This window comes from Galleria mellonella, unplaced genomic scaffold (genome assembly GCF_026898425.1).
Source record: "Galleria mellonella isolate WM207_F2 unplaced genomic scaffold, CSIRO_AGI_GalMel_v1 utg32, whole genome shotgun sequence".
Classification (NCBI taxonomy): domain Eukaryota; kingdom Metazoa; phylum Arthropoda; class Insecta; order Lepidoptera; family Pyralidae; genus Galleria; species Galleria mellonella.
In genome coordinates, this window is record NW_026442075.1 from 7,549,301 (window position 1) to 7,572,862 (window position 23,562).

Consider the following 23,562-nt stretch of genomic DNA (forward strand, 5'->3'; position numbering starts at 1 on the left):
TACTATCTATCTATATATAAATATGTGTATATTAGACCAAAGATTGTGCCAACTCATAACGTAATGATTCTTTAGACATAAACTCTTTAATCTGTGCTTTATACATAGTCTCTCTCTGATCTATAATCTGTGGTAACTTGACTATTTGCTCTGTGGTAAGTAGTTAAAATGCTCTCACGAATATTCATGACAAATATTTAATATTATAATGTATTAATTAGATAAGTATTTAAATACCTTATTTATTAGATTTTTACCTTAATTAGTGTGTAAATAAACTAAATGTATAACTAAATACCTAGTATTAGATGATTGAAATTAGACAGCCAGATTCTCTGACTCTGAAATTAAATTGAGGTAAAATATTGACTTATAATTAAAAAAAAAAATTGCAGGTTATGTCTTAAGGCCATACACATTTGTTAATCATATCGATCTTTTCAAAACAGAAACGGTCATGTAATGTTATTAAACTATGGTTTTATATTTGTTTAGGTACAAGAGAAGCAAAAACAAAACTGGAATGATAGACTAAAGGCATTTATTACATTGAAAATAATATTCTTATTATTTTACCCATTTATTTCTGCAAATGGGAACAATTAGACGATTTGCCTTAAAGCAAATTATATTTTAAATCTCATTATATAATTGAAATCTTATATTTTAAAGTACCTGAGTATACCTGTCTCTGTTAATTTACATATTAATAACTAGTATTAAATTGTTTATTGTGAAAAGTTACTAAAACGACCGATATCCAGGATAGATGGCTCATTCTAATTATAATGAAAAATGATATGTAATATATTTCATTATATAAAATGGCTGATATTTCTATTATTATTCCAATACATAATGGTGAAAAATGGATAAATAGTTGTATGAAATCCATAAGTGCTCAATCTATATTAAAAACAAAGTTAAAAATAGAAATAGCTGTTTTCAATGATGGTAGTAATGATGGTACAAAACAATTACTTGATGAATGGGCTAAATATTTTAATTCTAATGGAATAAAGTTCATTTTGACCAATTCACCAACATCAAGAGGTGTTGGAGCTGCCAAAAATGGTGCTGTCAAGAGTAGTGTGGGTACTTTTCTTTGTTTTCAAGATATAGATGATATTATGCATGAAAACAGAATACTTCTACAGTGGAGGGCTGCATATTCTAATCATAATGCTCTTATTGGCAGTCAAATATCTCGAATACCTGCATCATCTACACCACGTTTTGTTCATTGGGCAAACACTATTAATTCACTGCAACAGAAACTACAAATATACACATCCAATGGACCAACATTACTTATGCCAACATGGTTTTGTCACAGATCTATTTTTGAAAAAGTTGGAGGTTTTGATGAAACAGGTCATGGCACACCAGAAGATCTCATATTTTTTTATAAACATTTGGATTTAGGAGGAGATGTTCATAGGATTGATGAAAAGTTGGTAATATATAGATACCATGAAGGAGCCACAACATTTTCTATAGATCAGAAAAAAATTAAGAAAATTCAGTTGGAACAATTAGAAAAATGCGTTTTCCCACATTGGGAAAGGTTCACTGTTTGGAATGCAGGTAAATCAGGAAGAAAATTTGTAAGATCCCTAAGTCAGACAACACGTAATAAAGTTATAGCATTCTGTGATGTTGATAAAAAGAAAATAGGTAAGTCTGTTGAATTATACTGTCCTATCAAAAGAGAAGTATTAAAAATATTACCTGTGGTCCATTTTAAAGATGCTAAATTGCCTTTATTAATTTGTGTTAAATTAGATCTCACTAATGGTGAATTTGAAAAAAATCTCAGGAGTCTGAATCTTATTGAAGGTATTGATTATATTTTGTTTAGTTAATTTATTGTTATTAATTAACAATATAATAATAATACATGGTATGTAGTATGTGTGTATTATTTTGTACTGCCATTGACATAGTGTTGCTGTTTTAAGGAATGGATTTTATTAAATAACATACTGTGGTACTGTGTACTGTACTGTGATTAATCAACAAACCTAAATAAAGTTTTAAGTATCCATATTCTACGACTAAGATAAAAATATATTAATCTATCTAAGATATGAATTGTTTATATACCAATTAATATATAAAAATCATTTAGGTATTTAAGCATATAATAGAATTTCTTAGTAATGAGATTCAACAGCCCCATTGCTAGCAATACACCCTACCAGGTCGACCTCCATGCGGTTCTCCCTGGAAACCATAGTGGTTAATTCTTGTTCAATTGGTCACTATGGGCCAACTAACCTGCCTTCATCGTCACCTGTCACCCTACACTGGTACCCCGCCAGCGTATACCGATAGTGCAGATGGGGTTACCGTTCCATCTTCATTCATTAAAAAAAATACCCTTGGGGTGGGGAGGGGAAGGGATTGTTAGTAATGGAGACTGAGAATCCCATTGCTATCAATATACCCAACCAGGTCGACCTCCTCGGGTTCCCCCTGGAAACTATCATGGTTAATTCCTGATGAATTTATCATGATGGGCTAACTGACCTGTTTTCATTCTCATCTATCACCCTTAACTGGTGCTCCGCCAGCGTACCCCATTAGCGCAGGCGGAGTTATCGTTACCATACCATTTTCACCCATAAAGAGAATACCCTTAGGGAGTGCCGTCACTTTCGCAACGGCTCCTAGTCTGAGACCGGGGTCCGCCAATTGTGGCGTCTTTAAAAAAAATACCCTAGAGAGTAACAACATATAAAGATTTTTTACAAATTTTCTATTTTAAATATTAATAGAATTTAAAACACAAAATATGCACTACAAAAAATATATGCAAAATAAGTAAATGATAAAAAAAATATGCCATAGATTAATGAGACTATGTCTAAAGCATAGACACAAGAAACTTGCACAAACAGTGTGACCAGATTTCATTTGACGAATCTACTGCTTGTGGAGGTTAAAAAGCGAAATTCTACCATTAGAGAAAATACTTAAAATTATATTTTTTTTATATCGTCTTACAACTTAAAAACATGAATGTTTTCTTGATTAAACGGTAAAATAATAAAAATAACAAAGAAACCACCATTTATTAAAGAAACCATTTTTTTTTTAATTCTAAATAAAAATATAATTAAAAAAATAATAAAACTTAAAGACTCTTCGTCTTTATGTTAGGAAACATTGTCATAAAGGTGTTTTGAGTCCATTAATTTGATGATACTTCTGTCAGGATCTAATCTGCTACATCCTCTTTCCAACTGTCGTAGTCCCTCTTTTTCATGCATTATTGCCACAACATTCATATTATTAAATCGATTTCGATCTTGATTTTTAATCCTATTAATATCGGAAAATATTTTTTTACTGTGGTGTTTGACAAATGTCGTCATTTGCTTCACAAATCAGGACAAATTGCCATACTTTGGTTTGCTATTCGCATCACAGACTTGGCTAACTTTACTCTAAAATTTATCCACCGTAAAAGTTTCAAACAACGAACTAGTAGTTGACAATAAATTAGACACAGAAACATATAATTTTAATTCTCTATATTCATTATCAACAATTTGCATGTTTTTTGTTGCAACTAAGTTAGGAAACCTTTGGAATATTCTTATCAGAGTTCAAGAATCACTTACACAGCCTTTTGATGATTGATAAATGACAAATCCTGCAAAAAATTATCTTGTACAGGCAGAGATTATCTTGTACCAGAGGTAGACTTTGTACAAAAGTCGATTGCTTGGGTACCTCTGTCCCATTCGTGTTTCAACCGTGAAGCAGTTATGTTTGCATGGCTGTGTTTCGGTTTGAAGGGTGGGATATGGCGTGAATTTACAGGGTACAGAGGAATAACATCTGAGTCCTCAGGAATGGCAACGCATGGGGGGTACAAACATTATGGGCGAAACAGTATACTCTGTTATGTCCATGGTACTGCTCATGTCTATAGGCGACGATGACCACTTTCCATCAGGTGGGCCGTCAGCTTGTTTGCCATTCTAAGTTGTATAAAAAAAAAAAAAAGTCTTTACAGAAATTAGTTACTCAGCTCGTTCAAAAATGATTGACATCTGTTAAGGGATTCTTCAATTTTTGATTCCCATTCTAACGTCATCTTTTAATGATTCCAATGTCATTGCTACGTTTGTAACCAGATATATGTTTTATTTAGGAAGGAGATGCATTCTTGAACTTGGATCTATTGACTGAAGTGGAGTAGTATTTATATAACTTCATAAAGCAACTCAAAATAGAACTCATCATGTTTTGTATGTCTGTTTCAATTTTATTAATAAATGTCTAATCACTTTGAAAAATAACGTTAAACTTGATAATTATGGGTATTATAAAATCTAAAAAGTATTGTCTCATCGCTGTTAAGGTGTTATATTTGACAAAGAAAATGTTATATAGCCGTATAAACTTACCAAATTAGACACAACCTGCTGGCATACTTTCTACAGAAACTATGTCGAATATATAATCTAGTAATGTAAAATTTGTTATTTATTATCTAGTAATGTAAAATAATTGACATATCATATATACTAACCTGCTATGAATTAAGAAAACTAGCAACTGATGGTGTATCTTTTGTACTCTTTTTACTAATTATATTTGCGTAAGAAAAAAAGAGACAACCATATGATTTACAGTTTTTATGTTATCATTCCTTCTATGTAATTTCTTGCTCTTAGGGTACAGATTCCTAACAGATTCATTTAAACATAGTCTCTCTTATCTGTGTCTGATTATTTAGATTTTCAAAAAGTATTCTATTGTGGTTATTCTCTTAAAATATTACTATTATCTTAAAATATTCTTTTCTTTATTATTAAAAATTAATTTAATTAAAACATAATATATAATCAGTTAGATGCAGGTGATTCATTGTTAAAAAGATTTTAATTTAGGAAAATCATGGATGATCAAAAAAAGGGGACCAGTGTCGAAGAACTAAAAACCAAAGGAAATGAGTGTGTTAAAGAAGGAAAATTCATTGAAGCCGTTCTTCACTATACTCATGCAATTAAAATGGATCCTAGCAACTACGTTTTATACAGCAACAGATCATTTGCTTTCTTGAAATTGGATCAACATTACTTGTCTCTTCAGGATGCTAACGAGACTGTTAGGATACAGCCTCAATGGGCCAAGGTAGATTAATTTTAAAAATTCAAAAATTATCTAGATTTCCTTAAAAGTTTTTATCCAACCATAATATCATATTTGTTATTAGAAAAGCACTTAAGTTCTTATGTTTTTAAAATCTAAAGCTCAATTTGATACAACTCCTGTTCATGGTTATGTTTTTCTTCTTAAATAAGTATTACTATATTATTAGTAGTAAAATTTTAGTAGTCTTTGTTAGGTTACATGGAGCCTTTAACTTATGTCTAAATAAACAGTAATATACTGATATTATTTGTGTATTATACCATACTATTATATATATTATTGTAGATATTGTATTATAATATTCATTATGAAACAAAGAGGTTAAAATTATAAGAAAAATTATTTGTTGCGTTATCTCTTGTCATCTTAACAATTTAACCAATTGTCATGAAATTTTTACATAACAAAGTTAGCATTTTTAAATTTTGATTAAATTTAACTAATACTTTATGTATGCACACCTGATTTTTTATGCTTATTTAAAATACTCATATATAAATTTCATAGTAAAAGTTAATACAGATTTTCTTGTTCACAAAATTATTTATATGAATTTACAATGTTTTACATTAAGGGAAAAATGTAGTTCTTAGTTAAAGAGTTAACCTAAATGAAATCCTAAAATAATTGTTTAAAAGTATAATTTGCCATTGACATAAAATGACCATGAATACAATTTCTGTTTTATAGGGGTATTTTCGGCGAGCTGAAGTGGAAGCGGCAAGTGGTCTATATGATGAGGCTATTATATCATATACTAGAGCTTTACAGCTTGAACCACACAACCCTAAGTTAATGGATTCAATAAAAAACATTACTGACATGCAAAAACAGAAACAAAAAGGTAGGATAGTTCTCTTTCAGGCTTTTGGCTTTTTTTTGATGGATGATAATGGAATGGTAACCCCACCTGCATTAACGGTATATGCTGACCAAGCACCAGTGATAGATAACAAGTGAGAATAAAAAGTTAGATCAGTTAGCCTATTGTGATGAATACACCTGAAATTCAGCTTGATGGTTTCCAGAGGGATCATGTGTGGGTCAATCTGATTGGATATATTACTAGCAATAGGACTGTTAGTCTGCATTACTAACAATCCCTCCCTTCCTCGGCTTTTGGCCACTACAGAATGTCAATGTTTTTCTCTTTTGAGAGCAAAGCAACAAACTGAGTTTTGCCTATTTTGTGTAACTGTGGCACATTAACAAAAAAGAATGTTACCTCTTTTAAGTATTTTCTTTTATTTTCTGTTATTTGTGTGGTGTAATGTAAATAAATTATATATCTATCTTTATTTAGTCAATATTGTACTTCACTTTAGTAGAAAAGTATTCCCTTTTGTTCTGCAGGATAGTGTATCTATGTCAGTGATTTTGTCTGCTTTACCTGTATTTATGTCCATCATCCCCAACAATACGTATATACCTAATTTAAAAATACAATTAAAACTTACTGTTTGAATGTTTATTATATTTATTGTTTTGAGTATTATAAATACTTCAACAATATGTGTATAAATCAGCACTGTTTTTTCTTATAGACAATCAAAATATTATATGGATATGCACATGTCTGGGTTTGGCTGCTGGTATAGGTGTTGTTCTCCTAGATTACACATTGACTACAAATCCTACATTAACTGTAAGTTTATTGTTTCACTATTTACATATTTAGTATGTATCTTATATATATATATATATATATATATATATATATATATATATATATATATATATATATATATATATATATATATATATATATATATATTACATAATCTTTATAAATTTGATATAAATAGAATATAGGCAAGATGTTTCAATATAACTTTATGAAAATGTAAAAAAAAATATATTGATCCAAAGATCAGACTGCCTGCTGATTCATAAATGATGATTGATGAATGTTTAATTAATTTAATTTATAACTAATTTGAGTTAAAGTGTATAATAACACATGTCAAACTCATGAATTTATAAAATTTATTATTAATAATCATTATACAAACTTTTTACAGCATCCCCTTAGCATGGTAGCATTCGCGTTCGCCCTCTCAGCTGTAGGTTGGGCGATAGGAAAAGCTGTCACTTTAATGAATACATGGAGTGCAGGCAAATCTTTACAACCTCCTGAGGAATTAGGTATACATATTTTTTAATCCTATACAAATTTAAAATATATATAAAACAAACCACTGAATAGACATATGTGTGCCTACAGGGCCGAGACTAATAGCACTGTATATCAGACTGTGATTTAACCAAATTTAGGTAGATTATGAAGCAATAATAAGTTAAAATTAGATGACTATTCACATGGTGCCAAGTGACTACATATAATCAAATACTCATAGCCGTTAGCGACAGCTATTACACTGTTAGTACAGCATTTCCCATCACATCACTTCTCAGAGAAGCACGCAGCTCAGATGTGACTTATCGATTGACAATTTAAGTTTTCAATTCCTTTGTATTTTTTTATGTGTGTTATCTCATAACTATGTCAGTTCTAAGCCAATTTGGAAAATTATTTTTTTTATCTGATAATACTTACATATTGGTTGCATAGAAATTTTAATCGGTTTAGAAGTTTAGTTTAAAAAAAAGGTTTTATCACAATTGAAGTTAGTTTTTTTTGTTGGTATTTAATTATTAGTTAAAAAAATTATTCTGTTACTGTTTAATTGTTGTGTTTTTAATTGTGGATTTATCTAATTGAACTAACGTGTCTCCATTGGATTTTGGCGTATTCGAGATTAGTTAACTGGATTAACCAAGTCTCTAGTGATAGCTTTTTTAAGCGAAAAATGATATCATCTATTTTATCATTGTCATAGACCAACTGACCTGATTTCATTTTCACCTGTCATACCTTACTGATACCCTGTTAGTTGAGAGTGATAGGGTAAGTTAACATTCTGTATTCATCCATTAAAAAAATCTGCAACTAGTGCTTCTTTTCTAAATCATATTGATACAAGTTCATCACCTGTAACAATCTTCAAATTATGTGAGGATAATTCTGCTTTAGATTTAGCATAATCATGTCAACTCATAACACTATTCCCCTTGAGACTGCAACGCACCATTGAAGTTATGCCGTACCAATGTGAAACTAAACTTCTCACGCGAGCCTTCACTATGTTACCATTCAACTATCATGCATTAAATAAATGTAAAATATAAGGCATAAACCTTTATATATAATTCGCTTATTCTTTTCAATTCAGAATATATTATCACTATTAGCCATTATATACTGATACATGGCAAAGTTCAATTTTAATAGAAAAAAAAATTATGCTTGTACCTAATAAATGTGTAAACATAATAATTTATTATTATTTCAGGTGTAAAAGGGGTTTCAGATGAAAGAGAGTTTATTCCTGAAAAAAAGAATAAATACAGCAAAGCACAAGCAAGACAGAGATATAAACAAGGAAAACTTTAGTTATAAGAATGTATTATATTTAAAATTATTCCTACATGATGTATAATCAGGTTTATATAACTGTGGTTACATTTTAGTAATTATTACTGTGATGTGTTCATGTTTTGAGGGAAAACAATTAAGACTTTATTTAGAAATAAAAGACAATTATTTATCTATCTTTTCACCAGGTCTCTGTAAGGGATGTGATGATAAGATAGATACACGTACCTAAGTATGTATAAAAGACAATTTCTGTTCTATTTACTGCCTATCTACTTTTGTAGATTGTATAACATATCTAACAGTTTTCAATTTCTACATTTCTGCTATTGATCTCTTTTTAGATATTGTTTTAGATTGGCGACAGATATACAGGACTAATTGTATTGAATAATAATACTTGATATACCAGTCTGGAATCCGGTAATACTATTCATTAAAAAAGAATAATTTGCTCAAGAAGCATTAGATGATATCTCGTAATAATTTTTGAATTTTTCATACCAAATCAATAATATAATATGTTTGAAAAATTCGAAAATTATTTTGAAATTGCTATTATGCTTTTTATAGAAAGTTGTGCTGTTTTCGACTCGGTATTGAGAATCATTATGACTAATCTTGCTATGGATAGCAAAATTAAATATTTAGATAGGTATTGAGTATTGTTTATATTGAATGGTAAGGAATTTGATGGCCCACACCTAAAAGTGGCAACTGTTTTAACAAAACAGTATACTGTGCCACTCATAGCACCCCTTATGAGTCGGTATATAATTGAATAGGTAATACCTGAAAACTATTTAATTATAATGAAAACAAAACCGTTGTTTACTGGCTAATTCTTAGTAAGTAGACAATAGAATTACTTGGGAACTTGAAAATTTTCGCAAAATACCATTTACAGGGTACATATATGTATAGATTGAAACCTTTGGGAATTTGGTATTGATGTTGTTGATTGTTGGTACTTTGTTTATAGTCAATGTAAGAAACACTTGTACTATTTCATAATTTTTATTCTTTGGGAATTTGTTAAGAACTATAAAGGGAAGGAAAGCCCTTTTAAAAAAGACAGCATCGCTCTTTGTAATGTCCCCAGGGTTGTGTTATATATATGTATGGTCTATACTTTTTATGTTACTGTGCTATTAATTTTCAATATAGTATAGCTATTCATTAAAGTTTTCCTTTTTTTAGAGATCTAATGTACATATATCGGGACTAATTGCTTGGTGTTACGTATTAATTATAAATGTGGACACTAATTGTGCAGTGAAAACTTACTCTAGAGCCGTATTTATTCCTTTTTATTATTCTAATTTAACAACGCGAGTGTTCTTGAAACACTGTAATTACCAATTGTAATAATGTTGTTTATATGCATTTATATTTTATATAAGACCTGCAGTCTTGTCGGAGAAATTCTTGCCACTTCAATAAGTCTGTTTGCCTCTTTATACGACACGACACAATTTTGATTTTAATTGTTTGCAAAATTTGATATTCCAAAATGCTCGACCTAGTATGGTAATTCATATGTGAAAATTTCGTGTAGTAATGTGCACTCGGTTGATAGTGGATCCCAATTGCATTTAGCCTTTTATTATTCGAGATGTTATGTAATCGGGCATGACCATGAATTTGTATAAAGCACCTTATGTCTTGATATATGGTCGATGTCGTGGAATGTCGCAAACTTCCATAAGGATCGTAAACTACACTTGCCTGTATGTAGTTTTTTTTACGTTCAATATTTCATTCTTTTCTCTTGGAGAATGCTCTCCTCCATGAATGTCAGTTTTTATATTAGAATGTATTTTTCCAAAAATATGTAATTTGTAATTAAATCGGATCTTTTATACATCCTATTTACTTGTTTCTATATATCTGGTTTTGTACTTAAGCCAAAATAATTATATAAGCAGTGTTGATTAATGAAAGATTTATAAAAACGTGTTTATAACTTTTACATAATTTAAAAGAAAATTAAATAAAAAATATCTAAAATTTGTTTTTTTTTTTATATATATATATAAAAGTGAAACTACGAACAAAGGGGAAATACTTTATTGATCTTAGTGTAAAATGTATTTCAAAATCGCAATATGCTTCGAATAAAATTCTTGGTCACCTTATGCTTAAAAGTCGACACGGTAATTAGGATAAAAAAAAACTGTACAATATTAAGGTACCTAACTTTACACATAATAATAATTATTATTTTACGGTGCTAAAATTTACAGTGCATGACCAGTGACTTACTTTTTTATCTGTTATTGGCAAAAGATATGTACATAACCAAACCACTGTGTTTCAAAGGAAATTAATATTTCCTGTTATTTATACACTAATTAAATTAAACACGCGTATTGCAAGAATAGGTATCTTTTACAACAAAAGTTTGGTTTTGCACGCTAAGATGTCACGTCATGCCGAATCATAGATTTACTACTTATTAGTTTGCAGTGCATAAAAATATTAAATTTTAGCAGTACTATCATGGGGCGATTGCAACACAAGACTAACATATGAGCCACGAATTAAGGTACCATTCTTGGAATTGCACCTGATCAATATGATAACATAGGGTAACAATTATACTGTTTTTTACAATACTAATATTTATTGTATTGTAGAGTTGCACTTTGGTGTCTAAAATTACCATTCTTTTTACATGAGATATGTCAATCGCTATCCGAAATGGCCTTCTTTCGACGTTTTGCTTGTTTAGGCTTGACAATTTCATCCTCCTAAAAAGAAAAAAAAAATAACTAGGTTGTTGTGAAACCTCTTTGTATTTTTTATTATTATTTTTTGTCAATGACAATATATATACGCTATTGTTTTTCTTCGCCTGCTTCCATCGTTATCTAATTTTATTTTATTTTATTTATATATTATTCGGAATACTCACATTTTGGCGACCGTGATCAGCGTAAAAATGAAACAGGCATTATTACAAAGAAAAGTAGTACGTCGTCGTTTTACTATGTGTGCTAAACGTATAGAAGATTTTCTAGAGAAGAATGATAAAACAGGTATGAGCGCGGAAATATTAAATATCACCAAAATTTTCGACGAATTAACATTCCTCCAAAACAAATTAATGGATTTGTGGTTGAACATGGAGGAACGGGACGAAAATTTTTTCGATGATGATTTAGAACTGTCCGAGGCTTACACCAGTAAATTCTATTTGTTGAAACACAAAGTCAGCGAGAACTGCAGTCCTGCGGTAGCCCGCTCTTCGGCCTCTGATACTGTAATTAAAGCAGATAGAGAGAGTGGAGAGACTTCCCAAAGGCATCGTCGCCACTTTCGTCTTCCGAAGTTACAGCTTACTTTATTGAACGAAGAGATAAAAAGTTGGATTCCATTCTGGACACAGTTCAAGAAGATTGACTGCGACAGCGACATAGATGATGAAGATAAATTTCAATATCTCCTACAAAGTATTGAGAAAGGTTGTAACGCCAGGAGTTAGTGGAAAGTTTTCCACCCTCAGCAGAAAACTACCCAAAGGTAATGCAACAGCTCAAACAAAGGTATGGAAAAGATGAACTTATAATAGAATATTACGTTAGAGAACTCTTAAAGTTAACAATCGTCCAAAGGAACGATAATTCTAAGATGGCCACTCGTATCCTATATGATAAACTAATGACTCAGATTCTTGCTTTAGAATCTCTCGGCGTGACGCAAGATAAGTATGCCGCCTTTTTATTTCCAATGGTGGAATCTGCACTGCCGGAAGACATATTACGCGCATGGAACAGATGTCAGGCGAACGTCGCGACTAACGATAAAGAAAAGAGTCAGCTGACACAATTGTTACATTTTGTTCGTAAGGAAGTTGAATCTGAAGAAAAAATTAATTTATCACGAGGAGGTTTTTCTAGCGTGGATCCAAATCCTGTAATTCCGTCAGCAAGTTTTTTAAGTACAGCTGTCAGAAACAAAGAGAAAAATGTCGTGCATACTAAAAATGAAATAAGAGAATGTGTATGGTGCGATAAACCCACGCATAATAGTTCTGAATGTAAAAGGCCTATTAAATGGGATTTAGAAGAAAAGAAAGATTTTCTGAAAAAGAAGAATACATGTTTGATATGTCTAAAAATTGGACATCATGCAAAAAAATGTAGAAAATATCCCAAATGCATTGTTTGTGAAAAAAGACATTATCCCATTATGTGTGCCGAATTACCTAAGATTTCAAAGAAGGCAGAAGATCAAGTACTTAAACAGTCTATAAAACCGAGTACAGTTTTATTGCAAACTGTCAAACTAAATTTAGTATACAAAGAGAAAACCATTACAGTGAGAGCCCTTTTGGATTCAGGTGCTCAACGCTCTTTTATAAGGTCAGATGCAATCGAGAAATTGAATATTAAACCTACAGGTAATGAACACTTAAGGCACAATTTGTTCGGCGGAGTAGTGACTAAATTAAAAAATCATAGATTATTTATATTAAATTGCAAAAGCCTCAATAGTAAGTATGAAATTCAAATAGAGGCACTTGAGCAGAGGAAAATATGCGATAATTTGCCAAAGATAAAGTCAGGCTCACTTTTGTCACAACTACAGGATAAAGGTATTGACATCACTGATTGTATTAATGAAGTGACAGAGATTTCTTTACTAATTGGTTCTGATGTTTTAGGTTCGTTGTACACTGGGCGATCAGAACATGTAAGTGACAATTTGGTGGCGATCGAGACAAAATTTGGTTGGGTAATTCAGGGACCTACTTCTGGTACGTATTGTAATTTTACTTCAATACACGCTTGTTCATTTGATATTGATGACCTGTGGAAACTTGAATCAATAGGTATAAAAGATGAGGCGCAGGTTAAAAGTTCTCGGAAGCGTGAGGAAGAAGTTGAGAATTTTTTTAGAGAAACTGTAAACATAAATGGTGAGAATAGGTATGAAATTAGTTTACCATGGAAGGATACAGCAGACATTTTATCTTCTAACTTTAATTTAGCAATAAAACGTCTTCACTCAACTACTAATAAGCTTACAAAATTAGGCTTATTGAACGCTTATGATGAGGTGTTCAACGAATGGTTAAATAGTAACGTAATTGAGGAGGTTATGGGTGATAATATTCAAACCGGACATTATTTGCCTCATCACGCTGTTGTTAAAGAATCTAGCCTTACGACTAAAATTCGCCCTGTGTTTGATGCATCTGCTACGACTAAAGAAGGTGTCAGTCTTAATTCTTGTCTAGAAAAAGGAAGCAATCTTATAGAATTAATACCAAAATTACTTATTCAATTTAGAAAAGGCAAGATAGGTATTATCGCCGATATAAAAAAGGCCTTTTTACAAATATCTATCCATCCAAATGATCGCAAGTTTCTCAAATTTTTATGGTGGGACAACCCTAGCAGCTCAGATAGAAAATTAAAAGTTTTTAGACACCGTCGTGTAGTGTTTGGTGTTAAAACGAGTCCATACCTTCTATCAGCTACTATTCTATACCACCTCGAGAAATATGTAGGCGATACTGCCAGTCAATTGAGAAAGAGCTTTTATGTTGATAATTGTATAGTCAGTGTTAACAATGAAACTGAAATGAAAAAATTCATGAATGAAGCTTTGCACATAATGAACGAAGGTAAGTTTGAATTAAGATGTTGGGTGACTGGCCCTACTTTAGATAAAAATCAAGCAGATACCTCTGTATTAGGAGTTACTTGGGATGCTCAAAATGATGAACTCTATTGTAAAGTTCCTTTTTTCAAACAAGTTACAGATAAGCTTACAAAAAGGACATTGTTATCAATGGCGCAAAGTATTTTCGATCCAATCGGGTTTCTCTGTCCTACCACACTGATACCGAAACTATTAATACAAAAGTGCTGGGAAATGTCTATGGACTGGGACAAAGAACTTACCTTAGAATTGGGAAAATCAGCAAGAGAATGGCTTCATCATGTAAATGCTATCGAAAAATGTCGTATTCCAAGAAGATTGAGTGTATCAAATTTATCTGGTAGCAATAACACCATTCATGTTTTTAGTGATGCAAGCCAATACGCTTATTCTGGATGCGTCTTTCTGCGATCGGAACATGATAATATGGTAACAGTACAACTTGTTCTTGCTAAAAGTAGAGTTACTCCATTGAAACCAGTTACAATGCCGAGACTTGAATTAATTGCAGCTTTGTTAGCCACACGATTGGCTACAGAAGCCAAATTTTCATTGCAGCTGAATTGCAAAGAATACTACTGGACTGATTCTAGCATTGTGTTAGCATGGATAAGACGGCAATCAGGTCTAAATGTTTTTGTTCACAATAGAGTGAAAGAGATTACAGAAAGAAGTAACAGAGATGCTTGGCGTCATGTACCTGGTGAACTTAACCCAGCTGATCTTCCATCAAGAGGATGCAATGCTCAAAATTTATTGAAAAGTCGATGGTGGGAGGGTCCAGCTTGGCTTCATAATTCACAATCAGCGTGGCCCAATTCTGATGTTGCTCCAGATGAAAATGAAGTCAACAAGGAAGTAAAGAAAAGCTGTTTAACTGTGCAAGAAGGTACCAAATTTTCTGACAGACTTCTTCATTTTGGGAAGTATTCAAAAATTGTTAGAACCGTTGCATGGTGCTTGAGATTTTCCAAGTTCTATCGACAGTATAGAAGTTATAAAGATTTTATTGCACGAAGAGGTAGGCCTAGGATTATATACAGCGATAACGCTACTAATTTTCGAGGAGCGAATAATGTCTTAAATTCAATTAATTGGGACGACGTTTCTTTCAAAACCTAAGTTCAAAAGATATCATGGCACTTTATTCCACCACAAGCGCCATGGTGGGGTGGATGGTGGGAGCGAATGATTCGTACTATTAAAGAAATTCTGAGAAGAGTTTTAGGTAAAGCTGCTCTATTAGAAAAAGAATTGATGACTGTACTGTGCGAAACAGAAGCACTTATTAATTCACGTCCTTTAACTTACATAGCAGACAGCACTGAAAATTTTACAGCTCTTACTCCTGCAATGTTTCTTAAGGTAGGCAGTACTTATACAAGTGATTTAGACCAAGCTTATTCATCTAATCTTGCTACTCGTTATCGTTATATTGAAAAAATCAATAGGGATTTAAAACAAAGATTTAGATCAGAATATTTATCGTTATTAACGCAAAAGTATGGCAAAAATAAGAACAATCTGAAACCTGGAGATATTGTACTTATTGGTTCAGATGATTTAAAACGCGTAAATTGGCCCTTGGGTCTCATTTTACAGATATGTCCTGGTGTTGATAACATTGGTAGGGTAGCTCGTATTAAAACGGCTAAAGGCGAACGTCTTCGACCTTTGCAACGTTTATACCCTCTAGAGGTGTCACAATTAGAGGATATTCAGTTTCCACGGCCATCGGGATCAAATGATAAAGTTATTGATTCTAAAGTTGAGGTTGAAAATTGTCCAGCCAAGATTACACGTTCTGGTCGTCCTGTGAAACTTCCTCATCGACTTGACATATAATTTTGTATTTTGTTATTGCGCTGTAGTAATGCGTATGCACAAGGTGGGGTGTATGTTGTGAAACCTCTTTGTATTTTTTATTATTATTTTTTGTCAATGACAATATATATACGCTATTGTTTTTCTTCGCCTGCTTCCATCGTTATCTAATTTTATTTTATTTTATTTATATATTATTCGGAATACTCACATAGGTAAATAAAATTATTAGTTGTGATTATAAATTATTGTAAACGTAATATTGAATACTCGACATCGATATTGCCTTTGTCTCATTCAATATAATAATGACTATAAAAAACAGAATGGGAAATCATATGGATAACAAATTTTAGACAATATTGATCGCTATCTCCGGAAAATGGTAATTACAAGAACTCAACCTTTTTCTTATTTTTTCAAAATAAAAAAGCTTATTTTTGTAGGTTGTTGGCGAGTTAGTCTATTTTTTACTGTCCATTAAATCCATTAAAATTGGTTTAGAAAATTCAGATAAAATTTAAAAAATATTTCTCTTGAAGGTTATGATGTCGTATTGACTCGGAAATACTGCTGCTGAAAGTTGATTCCAAAGAATGATTGTGCGTGGAAGAAAGTCCCTTGAAAAATGCACAGTGTAAGACCGCCACTCATCCAGATGGTTGGGATGAAATTTAAGTTTATTTTAGGTTGTACGATTGTGAAAACCAGAAGCAGGAATCAATCCGAACGATTCCTCAGAACATTCACCATGATAAATTCGGTAAAACATACAAAGCAAGTATAAGTAGCAACGTCTTTACGCAGTTTCTTAGGAAAAGGAAATCTTAGACTTTTTCTAAGATAACCGCAAAACGGGATGTCGCTGGATATATCAACGCTAAGGATCCGTTGACTTATTATCTACAGAAGTGCTTTGAAAGTGAGGAGATATGACAAACGGCGTCTTTTTTGCGAAGAACGCGCTTCTTAGTGTTGAATTGAACAAGATTGTGTTCGCCCCAGATCGAAACTTCCGAGTAAAGAACACAAGTCTATTCTGGCACTCATCAATATGTACTCGCGAGATGTTTGCATGACCGGTATATAATGCATCCCCTGTACTGTCATCCGCATAGCAATGAATATTATTGATCTATTTATAATTACTCTTTGTCATCTAAAGATTGCCTGGAAGAGGTCGCTCTTAGCGATAAGGCCGTTCATTGTTTTCTCAGTGTATTTTTTTGTAATTGTATTTATAATAAGTTTACTAATGTAATCTTTTGGAGGAAACAATAAAGAGTATCTATTTATCTATGAAGTAAGGGCAAAATGTTTAGTGGTAGATCTTTGTGCCATTTATTCTATGATTAAAGTTTTAATTTCTAATCACACAATTATTTAAATCAATTGGAATTATTGAAAATTGTTCAATTGTTTTTGAAATTATAAAAGGTTACGTACCTCACTGTCTTCATTAGATGAATGCAAGTTTTGATTGATAGGCAGCGAATTTGAAATTAACTTTCGAGCTCGCCTTGATATTGGTAATTCGTCTTCCAAAGCTAGACAGAATAAATCACTATATTGTCTCTGAAAATTAAAATTAATATTTAAGTAAAAAATGCAAGTAAAACGTATATATATATATATATATATATATATATATATATATATATATATATATATATATATATATATATATTCAATATTATTTATTAGCAAAAGAAATCACAAAAATTTATGAGGATTTGGCGAAGATATCGTGGTGTAAGATCTAATTGATAATCTAATGATAAGTATTAAATTTCTTTTTTAAGGATTAAAATGGAATTGTAACCTCCCCTGCGCTATCGATATATGCTGACGAACCACCAGCGAGATGATATTTGAGGATGAAAGCAAGTCAGTTAGTTCACGTGAAGAACTCAACAAAACTACGATGGGTTTGCCGCGTGAAGGTTCACCTAATTGGGTTTTTGCTAGCGATGGGGCTGCTTTTACTAACACCCCCTTTTCCTCCAGTATTAACTATTAGATGGATTAACGAACAACAGAAATTGCTCGATCTAGAAACTTGAAATTTTGCAGTTTTCTTAAGTATAAAATGTGATCACTAAAAAGAGCTTTTAGCTTATGAAAATGGAAGGTACTTTAAACTCAGTACTAAATATACTAGTTTCGTATAGACGGCCATTCGACATACGAAACGAGTGTTTGAATGACCTCTATTTAAAATTGTGTTGACATACTTTGGGGCGCTTAACTTGTAGACTTACTAATTAATACACACGAATTTTTTTTTTTGTTCATTATTATATGTGCGTTTTGTAATTTGTTACGATAAACTGAAATTGCGTCACTTTGTAGGAAGTACCTATACTTTTTTTCAATAGAACGTAATGAAAAGATTACAAAGTTTTGTTGCAGTTATTACAGAAACTCTAAATGAAATTAGTAACAAATCGAAACGGTCAATTTACCTATTTTCAATTTGTACTACAACTGGACATCAGCAGATTCGACTTATGGTCCGTTAAATTATTATTTTGTTTCAATTTTCATTAAGATCGATTGAAATAGAATAGGCATACAATTCGGCATTTATACAGTATGTTTATATGAATTTTAATATCAACATCTTACCCTTATACTATCGCTACTATTCGATTGTGCTTGCTGCAGAGCTTTTTGCATACACTGCATATTGAAAATTGACATGTCGTCTTGTTCTACACAACATACCCGCAGTTGCTCCAAGTGGCCTAGTACCTAGAAAATTAATAATTATTTTAAATTAATATTTAATATTAAGTACAATTTGAAATTGACCCCAGAAATAATGTCTAACAAGGAAGAATGGAACAAGAAAACATTTAGCATTGACGCGAAGAGATAATTTGTATTTTACAATTATAAAACTTTTCTGTAGTTATTATACTCTTAACAAATTTAATCTCTTTCTTATATTCGGCTACAATGGATTCTAGATGAAATGTAGGTAAGTCACGAATATTTTTAGTGGGGTGTAAATAGAATAGTAATCTCGCCTGCGCCTTTGGTATACATTGGGGGATAAGTGATAATAAAGATGAAGAATCACGACTGTTTTCAGGATGACTGCGTTGACCTAAACTTGACAGGATATATTGTAAGCAATAAAGATTAGCTATTCTCTAGTCGAGAATGTGAAGATTTATGATACTGAAAAAATATCTTTATCTTGAGCATATTGTTTAATTATTATAAGTAGATAATTTTACTGGCTAGATCAGGCTAGAATTATAGGTAAGTATAATATTAGATACTTATTCGGATTTTGATTCTTAAATCTTAAAGAAGACTACTATCTTATCGAAAATATAGTTTTTTTTCAATGTGTATCATCATCATCATCATATCAGGCATTATCAGTCCACTGTTGAACATATGCCTCCCCTATAGTCTCTCATATGGAAAGGTCCTGTGATCCTTACGTCCACAGACTTCTTATTATATATTTGAAGTTGTCACTCTATTTAGTGGAGGATCGTCCTACACCGCATTTGTCCGCGTACGGAGTCGTCACTTAAGGACCTTTCTTTCCCATCGGCCGATGGTGGTTGTTTTTCGAAATGTGTGTATGGTTCTAAACAAATTATAAGGTAAGTAAAGTATTTACCAGTTCAGCAGACGGAGGAGCATTCGGCGGTATGCTGTGTTTGCTTGGCCGTTTTCTTTTGTTGGGGCTAGTGCCTGGATATCTTGTACTCAACAAAACTGATACCAAATCACCTACTTTGTCCTCATAGTCTTGACACCAATACATTACTGTGGATACAACAAAAGTGTCTTCTTCGTCTATGGATCTGCAGAACAATTGCCGCAAGACATCGGTATTAGGTTTTTCTTGTTTCAACATAAGCAAAACAGATGTGAGAGCCTCAGCATGGTCTTTATAGGACAGCTTAGGAATTATCGGTAAAACATCTTCAACTGAAATATCATGTGCAGTCAAAAGTTGCCAAAGGCAATATTGCTCAAATGTCTCCCAGCCCAGACTAGTAGACAGCATTGTGGTAATGTCGTCAGATTTAAACATCATTAAATTCCCTTGTAATGTAAGACACACTAAGCGTTGTAACTGGCCAGCATCTAATGTCGAAACTATAGCATGCAGCAATCTTATATGATTTTGTGATTGTTCTTTAAATTCTCGGTAAACATCTGGTATCAACCAAACTAGAACGTTCGCGTCACACTCCTGGCATTTTTCAAAATCATCTGCTAAACTGTCACCTAATTTTAATTCTAAGAAATTACAATATTCGCTATACATTTCCGCTTTGAATTTCACCTCTCGTCTTCGTCCCAAATCACGTTCGGCGCGACACTCACGTTCATAGCATACTTTTAAATAAAACAATAAATATAGTCCTACAGAAAGAAATGAATTCTGACTATGGATTTCTTTGAAAGTTTCCAATATGAGCTTTCGTTTGGCTTCAGTCCAGTCTCCAGTCACGGAAAGATATGGGAACATAGAGAATATTGGTGAATTCAATGCGGAATCAAGTTCTGTAGGGGTAGGATTACGACTGACGCGCAAAGGAGGCGCATCTTGGACTGCTGCAGTGAATAGGTCAGCGAGAGCAGCCGGTGTTGGCATTGGCGAGCCACAAGCGTTAAGTAGAGTGGTAGCGGCTGTAGACGACCTTTCATCTAATAGTGTCTCTGCCAATGGTCTTAAAACTAAAGGCAAAGCAGCAGCCAATTCTGGTCGTTCACGTGCACGGACCTCAGATAATGGTAAGTCATCATCATCAGTATCTTCTGCTATATTTGCAGGAGTATCATCTTCATCATCTGAGAATGCGGGTTCATCTGGACCTCCTCTAAGTATGGGACCTCCTTCTTCATTGCCTTCTTCACGGATCCCTGATACACCTTCACCATTTCCATTGCTGCAAAATTCCTTGAAAGTTTCTCTGACAGTTGTACGTAATTCCCTATCTAATTTAGGCGAATCAAACAGTGGTTGTAAATTAGGTAATACTCTTTTTTCTATAATTTGTTGTAGTGAATTAAATATGCCTTGCCTTACTTTATCAGCATATGGAGGATAAAAATTTGGAATTATTCGACATAAAAAATCCAATAAAGTTGCTGTTACAGCTGGATGTGATCTCATAGAATGATGCATGACAAGAATAGCAGGTTCAATGTTCATTATATTATCTTTTTCAGGATCATAAAATAACCAGTCATAAAATAGAGCAAGTTTTGCATTTGATGCGGCTACATTTGATGTACATGTTGTGAGGAGCCATCCTATGACAGCCCACCTCGGAATGATATCAGAACACAGGAGTTCATTTGTAGGATGTATAACACCAACAATGAATCGAATCATGTCACTTCTGAGAGACTGTGATTCTGGAGTAGCAAGATATTGCCGCTGAAACCACTCCTGATACTTTTTATGATGGCCAAATCTTACTTGGGATGTTAGAAAGACTAATTTTCTTTCCATATCAGGCGTAAGTCTTGACTGTAAATATCTTCGAGATGTTCTTGACTGCAGCAGCTGCAGAACATTTGTAAAACTCGGACATAATGATTTAGGGTTCATCAAAATATCTTGCCAGAGTTGGCTAAACTCTGGTATGCGAGCAACATTCTGGAGTAAACGCACCAAATCTCTACCGAGGTTCAATACATCAGCAAAGCGTTCTCTTATTAAAGCAATCACAAAATTAACTTCTTTTTGTCTCAAGTTCATAAGTTGTGGTATGTTATGATCTTCAATTAATCTCAAGTATGTATACACCACCATGCAGATAAGTACTGGAAATTTATCTAACCATACCCGATTTTCAATATAAATATCCAATAGAGATTCTACTAAGATTATATTTTTAGGTGTATTGTCACCTCCTGAAGCATACCGCATTAGATTCCAACAAACACTGTCTACTCCAGTAACAGCATTTCTTATCATCTCCTTTATCAGCCACAGAAGTTGATTGCGAGTAGTGTCTTGAAATTTTAAATATCTGTCTAGTATCAAAGTGGATAGATTGTTGAGTATGCAGGTTAATCCATCTCTAGTGATAAGAGTAAGGTCTCTGTAGCATTTGGTAGCGTTGTGCGGCTCTGTGAGAATAGACATAAGCATTCCCAGTGAAACCTCTTCATGATTTTTGCACACAGCATTATTCAATGCATCATGAGCTTCTTTCTCACTACAATCAGCGACCAACGATTGAAAGTAGTTGTAAGCTCTTTCGTATCTCTGTAAATGTAAAAGTAAAACGTAAAGATAACGGGAAAAGTTTAACAAATAATATATAAATTAAATTTCGCGCCAAGTATACATCAGCGCCACTGTCGTCAATATCAGAAAGTAGTTGTACATGGCTGACTAAACGATTCTTTGTTGGGAAACTGCGAAATTGTACACGGTACCTCCTCTATATCGTCCTTATTTTCTATGGCGGTGCACACAAATAGTTTGGGTGAATTAGATTTGCTCTGCTCCATAATTTGTAATATAATAAAACTACTTAATTTATTAAAATTCTAACGCAGGTTGCCTCCTGCATGGCTATCGTAGGCGAAAAATATTTATGAAGCAATACAATCAAAAACATGAATGTGTGCGTGTGTCACCGTGGAACAAACAAAAAGTTAAGACTTCCCGATAGATAGCGCTTGACGTAAACCGTGTGAACCATAGAACGTTCCATTTCATGAAAATTTTGACACAAATTAATTTCATACGACTAACGAGTATATTTAATTGTGTTGAAAAAGTACTTAAATAATATTCATATAATAAATATATATTACCTGTTTTATAATAAACACAAAACATGAATACTGTTTGAGTTAATATTAGTTCACGTTTATACAAGCAACAGCGGCGGCATCAGGGGGTGGTGAACAGTGCAATCTCCCGGGACCTCGCACTTGTAGGGGCCTCAAGTCAAAACACAAGCATATTTTAAACTAGTTACATTTTGTCTAGTGGCAAGTTGCTAAAACTTCCCAATTTAGGCATTATAATCGCGAATGATCAACCAACACTAAAATAAACAAATAAAAAAAAATGTGAAAAAAAATATAAAATAAGACAGTTTTTTTGAGTCAGCGGAAATTTATTAATAATTTAAAACTCAAATTTAATTTTTTTGTATAACTTGTAACATTTCTCGTTAAACATGACAAATACCTAAATAAAACAACCAGATCTAGTTTCGCATTACATATTTTTTACGAAGGATAAGAGCCGCGCAAAGACCTACCACCCGGAGCCTCGTAATGAGTAAGACCGCCACTGACAAACAATTACTTTGTAAATATCATGCGACTATCGACTACGTGCATATAGTATATTTGTATATAATAATTTGTGTTGTAAATAATTGAATGTCAAATTAGAAACACCAAAGACTTTTTTTAATGGATGATAATGGAATGGTAACCCCGCCTGC

General features: G+C 32.5%; 3 protein-coding genes across 4 annotated transcripts; 2 read left to right on the plus strand and 1 right to left on the minus strand.

Moving 5' to 3' along the window:
- The first annotated feature begins 34 nt into the window (after positions 1-34).
- On the plus strand, positions 35-1,910 carry LOC113510697 (UDP-GlcNAc:betaGal beta-1,3-N-acetylglucosaminyltransferase-like protein 1). Of its 2 annotated transcripts, none has more exons than XM_031907210.2 (2): positions 35-155; positions 496-1,910. In XM_031907210.2, exon 2 carries the CDS (start codon positions 825-827, stop codon positions 1,863-1,865), a length of 1,041 nt encoding a protein of 346 aa, XP_031763070.1. In that variant the 5' UTR covers positions 35-155; positions 496-824; the 3' UTR covers positions 1,866-1,910. The 2 variants fall into 2 exon arrangements, with proteins under 2 accessions (XP_031763070.1, XP_026750001.1); XM_026894200.3 differs by lacking the exon at positions 35-155 and adding an exon at positions 162-357.
- On the plus strand, positions 1,539-10,618 carry LOC113510641 (small glutamine-rich tetratricopeptide repeat-containing protein alpha-like). The gene is made up of 6 exons (XM_052896311.1): positions 1,539-1,677; positions 4,908-5,151; positions 5,863-6,016; positions 6,717-6,817; positions 7,194-7,317; positions 8,526-10,618. The coding sequence occupies exons 2-6, from the start codon at positions 4,915-4,917 to the stop codon at positions 8,624-8,626; spliced, it is 717 nt and encodes a 238-aa protein (XP_052752271.1). The 5' UTR covers positions 1,539-1,677; positions 4,908-4,914; the 3' UTR covers positions 8,627-10,618.
- A 45-nt stretch (positions 10,619-10,663) lies between these two features.
- On the minus strand, positions 10,664-22,750 carry LOC113510646 (integrator complex subunit 3 homolog). Its single transcript, XM_026894120.3, has 5 exons — positions 22,535-22,750; positions 19,749-22,361; positions 18,734-18,859; positions 17,552-17,680; positions 10,664-11,361 (listed from the first exon to the last, which is right to left on the minus strand). Exons 1-5 carry the CDS (start codon positions 22,607-22,609, stop codon positions 11,296-11,298), a joined length of 3,009 nt encoding a protein of 1,002 aa, XP_026749921.2. The 5' UTR covers positions 22,610-22,750; the 3' UTR covers positions 10,664-11,295.
- Between the last annotated feature and the right edge of the window lie 812 nt (positions 22,751-23,562).

Coding starts and splice junctions, on each gene's coding strand:
- LOC113510697 (XM_031907210.2), top strand. CDS start 825: ATGGCTGATATTTCTATTATTATTCCAATACATAATGGTGAAAAATGG.
- LOC113510641 (XM_052896311.1), top strand. CDS start 4,915: ATGGATGATCAAAAAAAGGGGACCAGTGTCGAAGAACTAAAAACCAAA. Junction 6,818..7,193: donor CTACAAATCCTACATTAACT/GTAAGTTTATTG, acceptor AACTTTTTACAG/CATCCCCTTAGCATGGTAGC. Junction 7,318..8,525: donor ACAACCTCCTGAGGAATTAG/GTATACATATTT, acceptor TTATTATTTCAG/GTGTAAAAGGGGTTTCAGAT.
- LOC113510646 (XM_026894120.3), bottom strand. CDS start 22,609: ATGGAGCAGAGCAAATCTAATTCACCCAAACTATTTGTGTGCACCGCC. Junction 22,362..22,534: donor ATAAGGACGATATAGAGGAG/GTACCGTGTACA, acceptor TTACATTTACAG/AGATACGAAAGAGCTTACAA. Junction 18,860..19,748: donor CTCCTCCGTCTGCTGAACTG/GTAAATACTTTA, acceptor TTAATTTTCTAG/GTACTAGGCCACTTGGAGCA.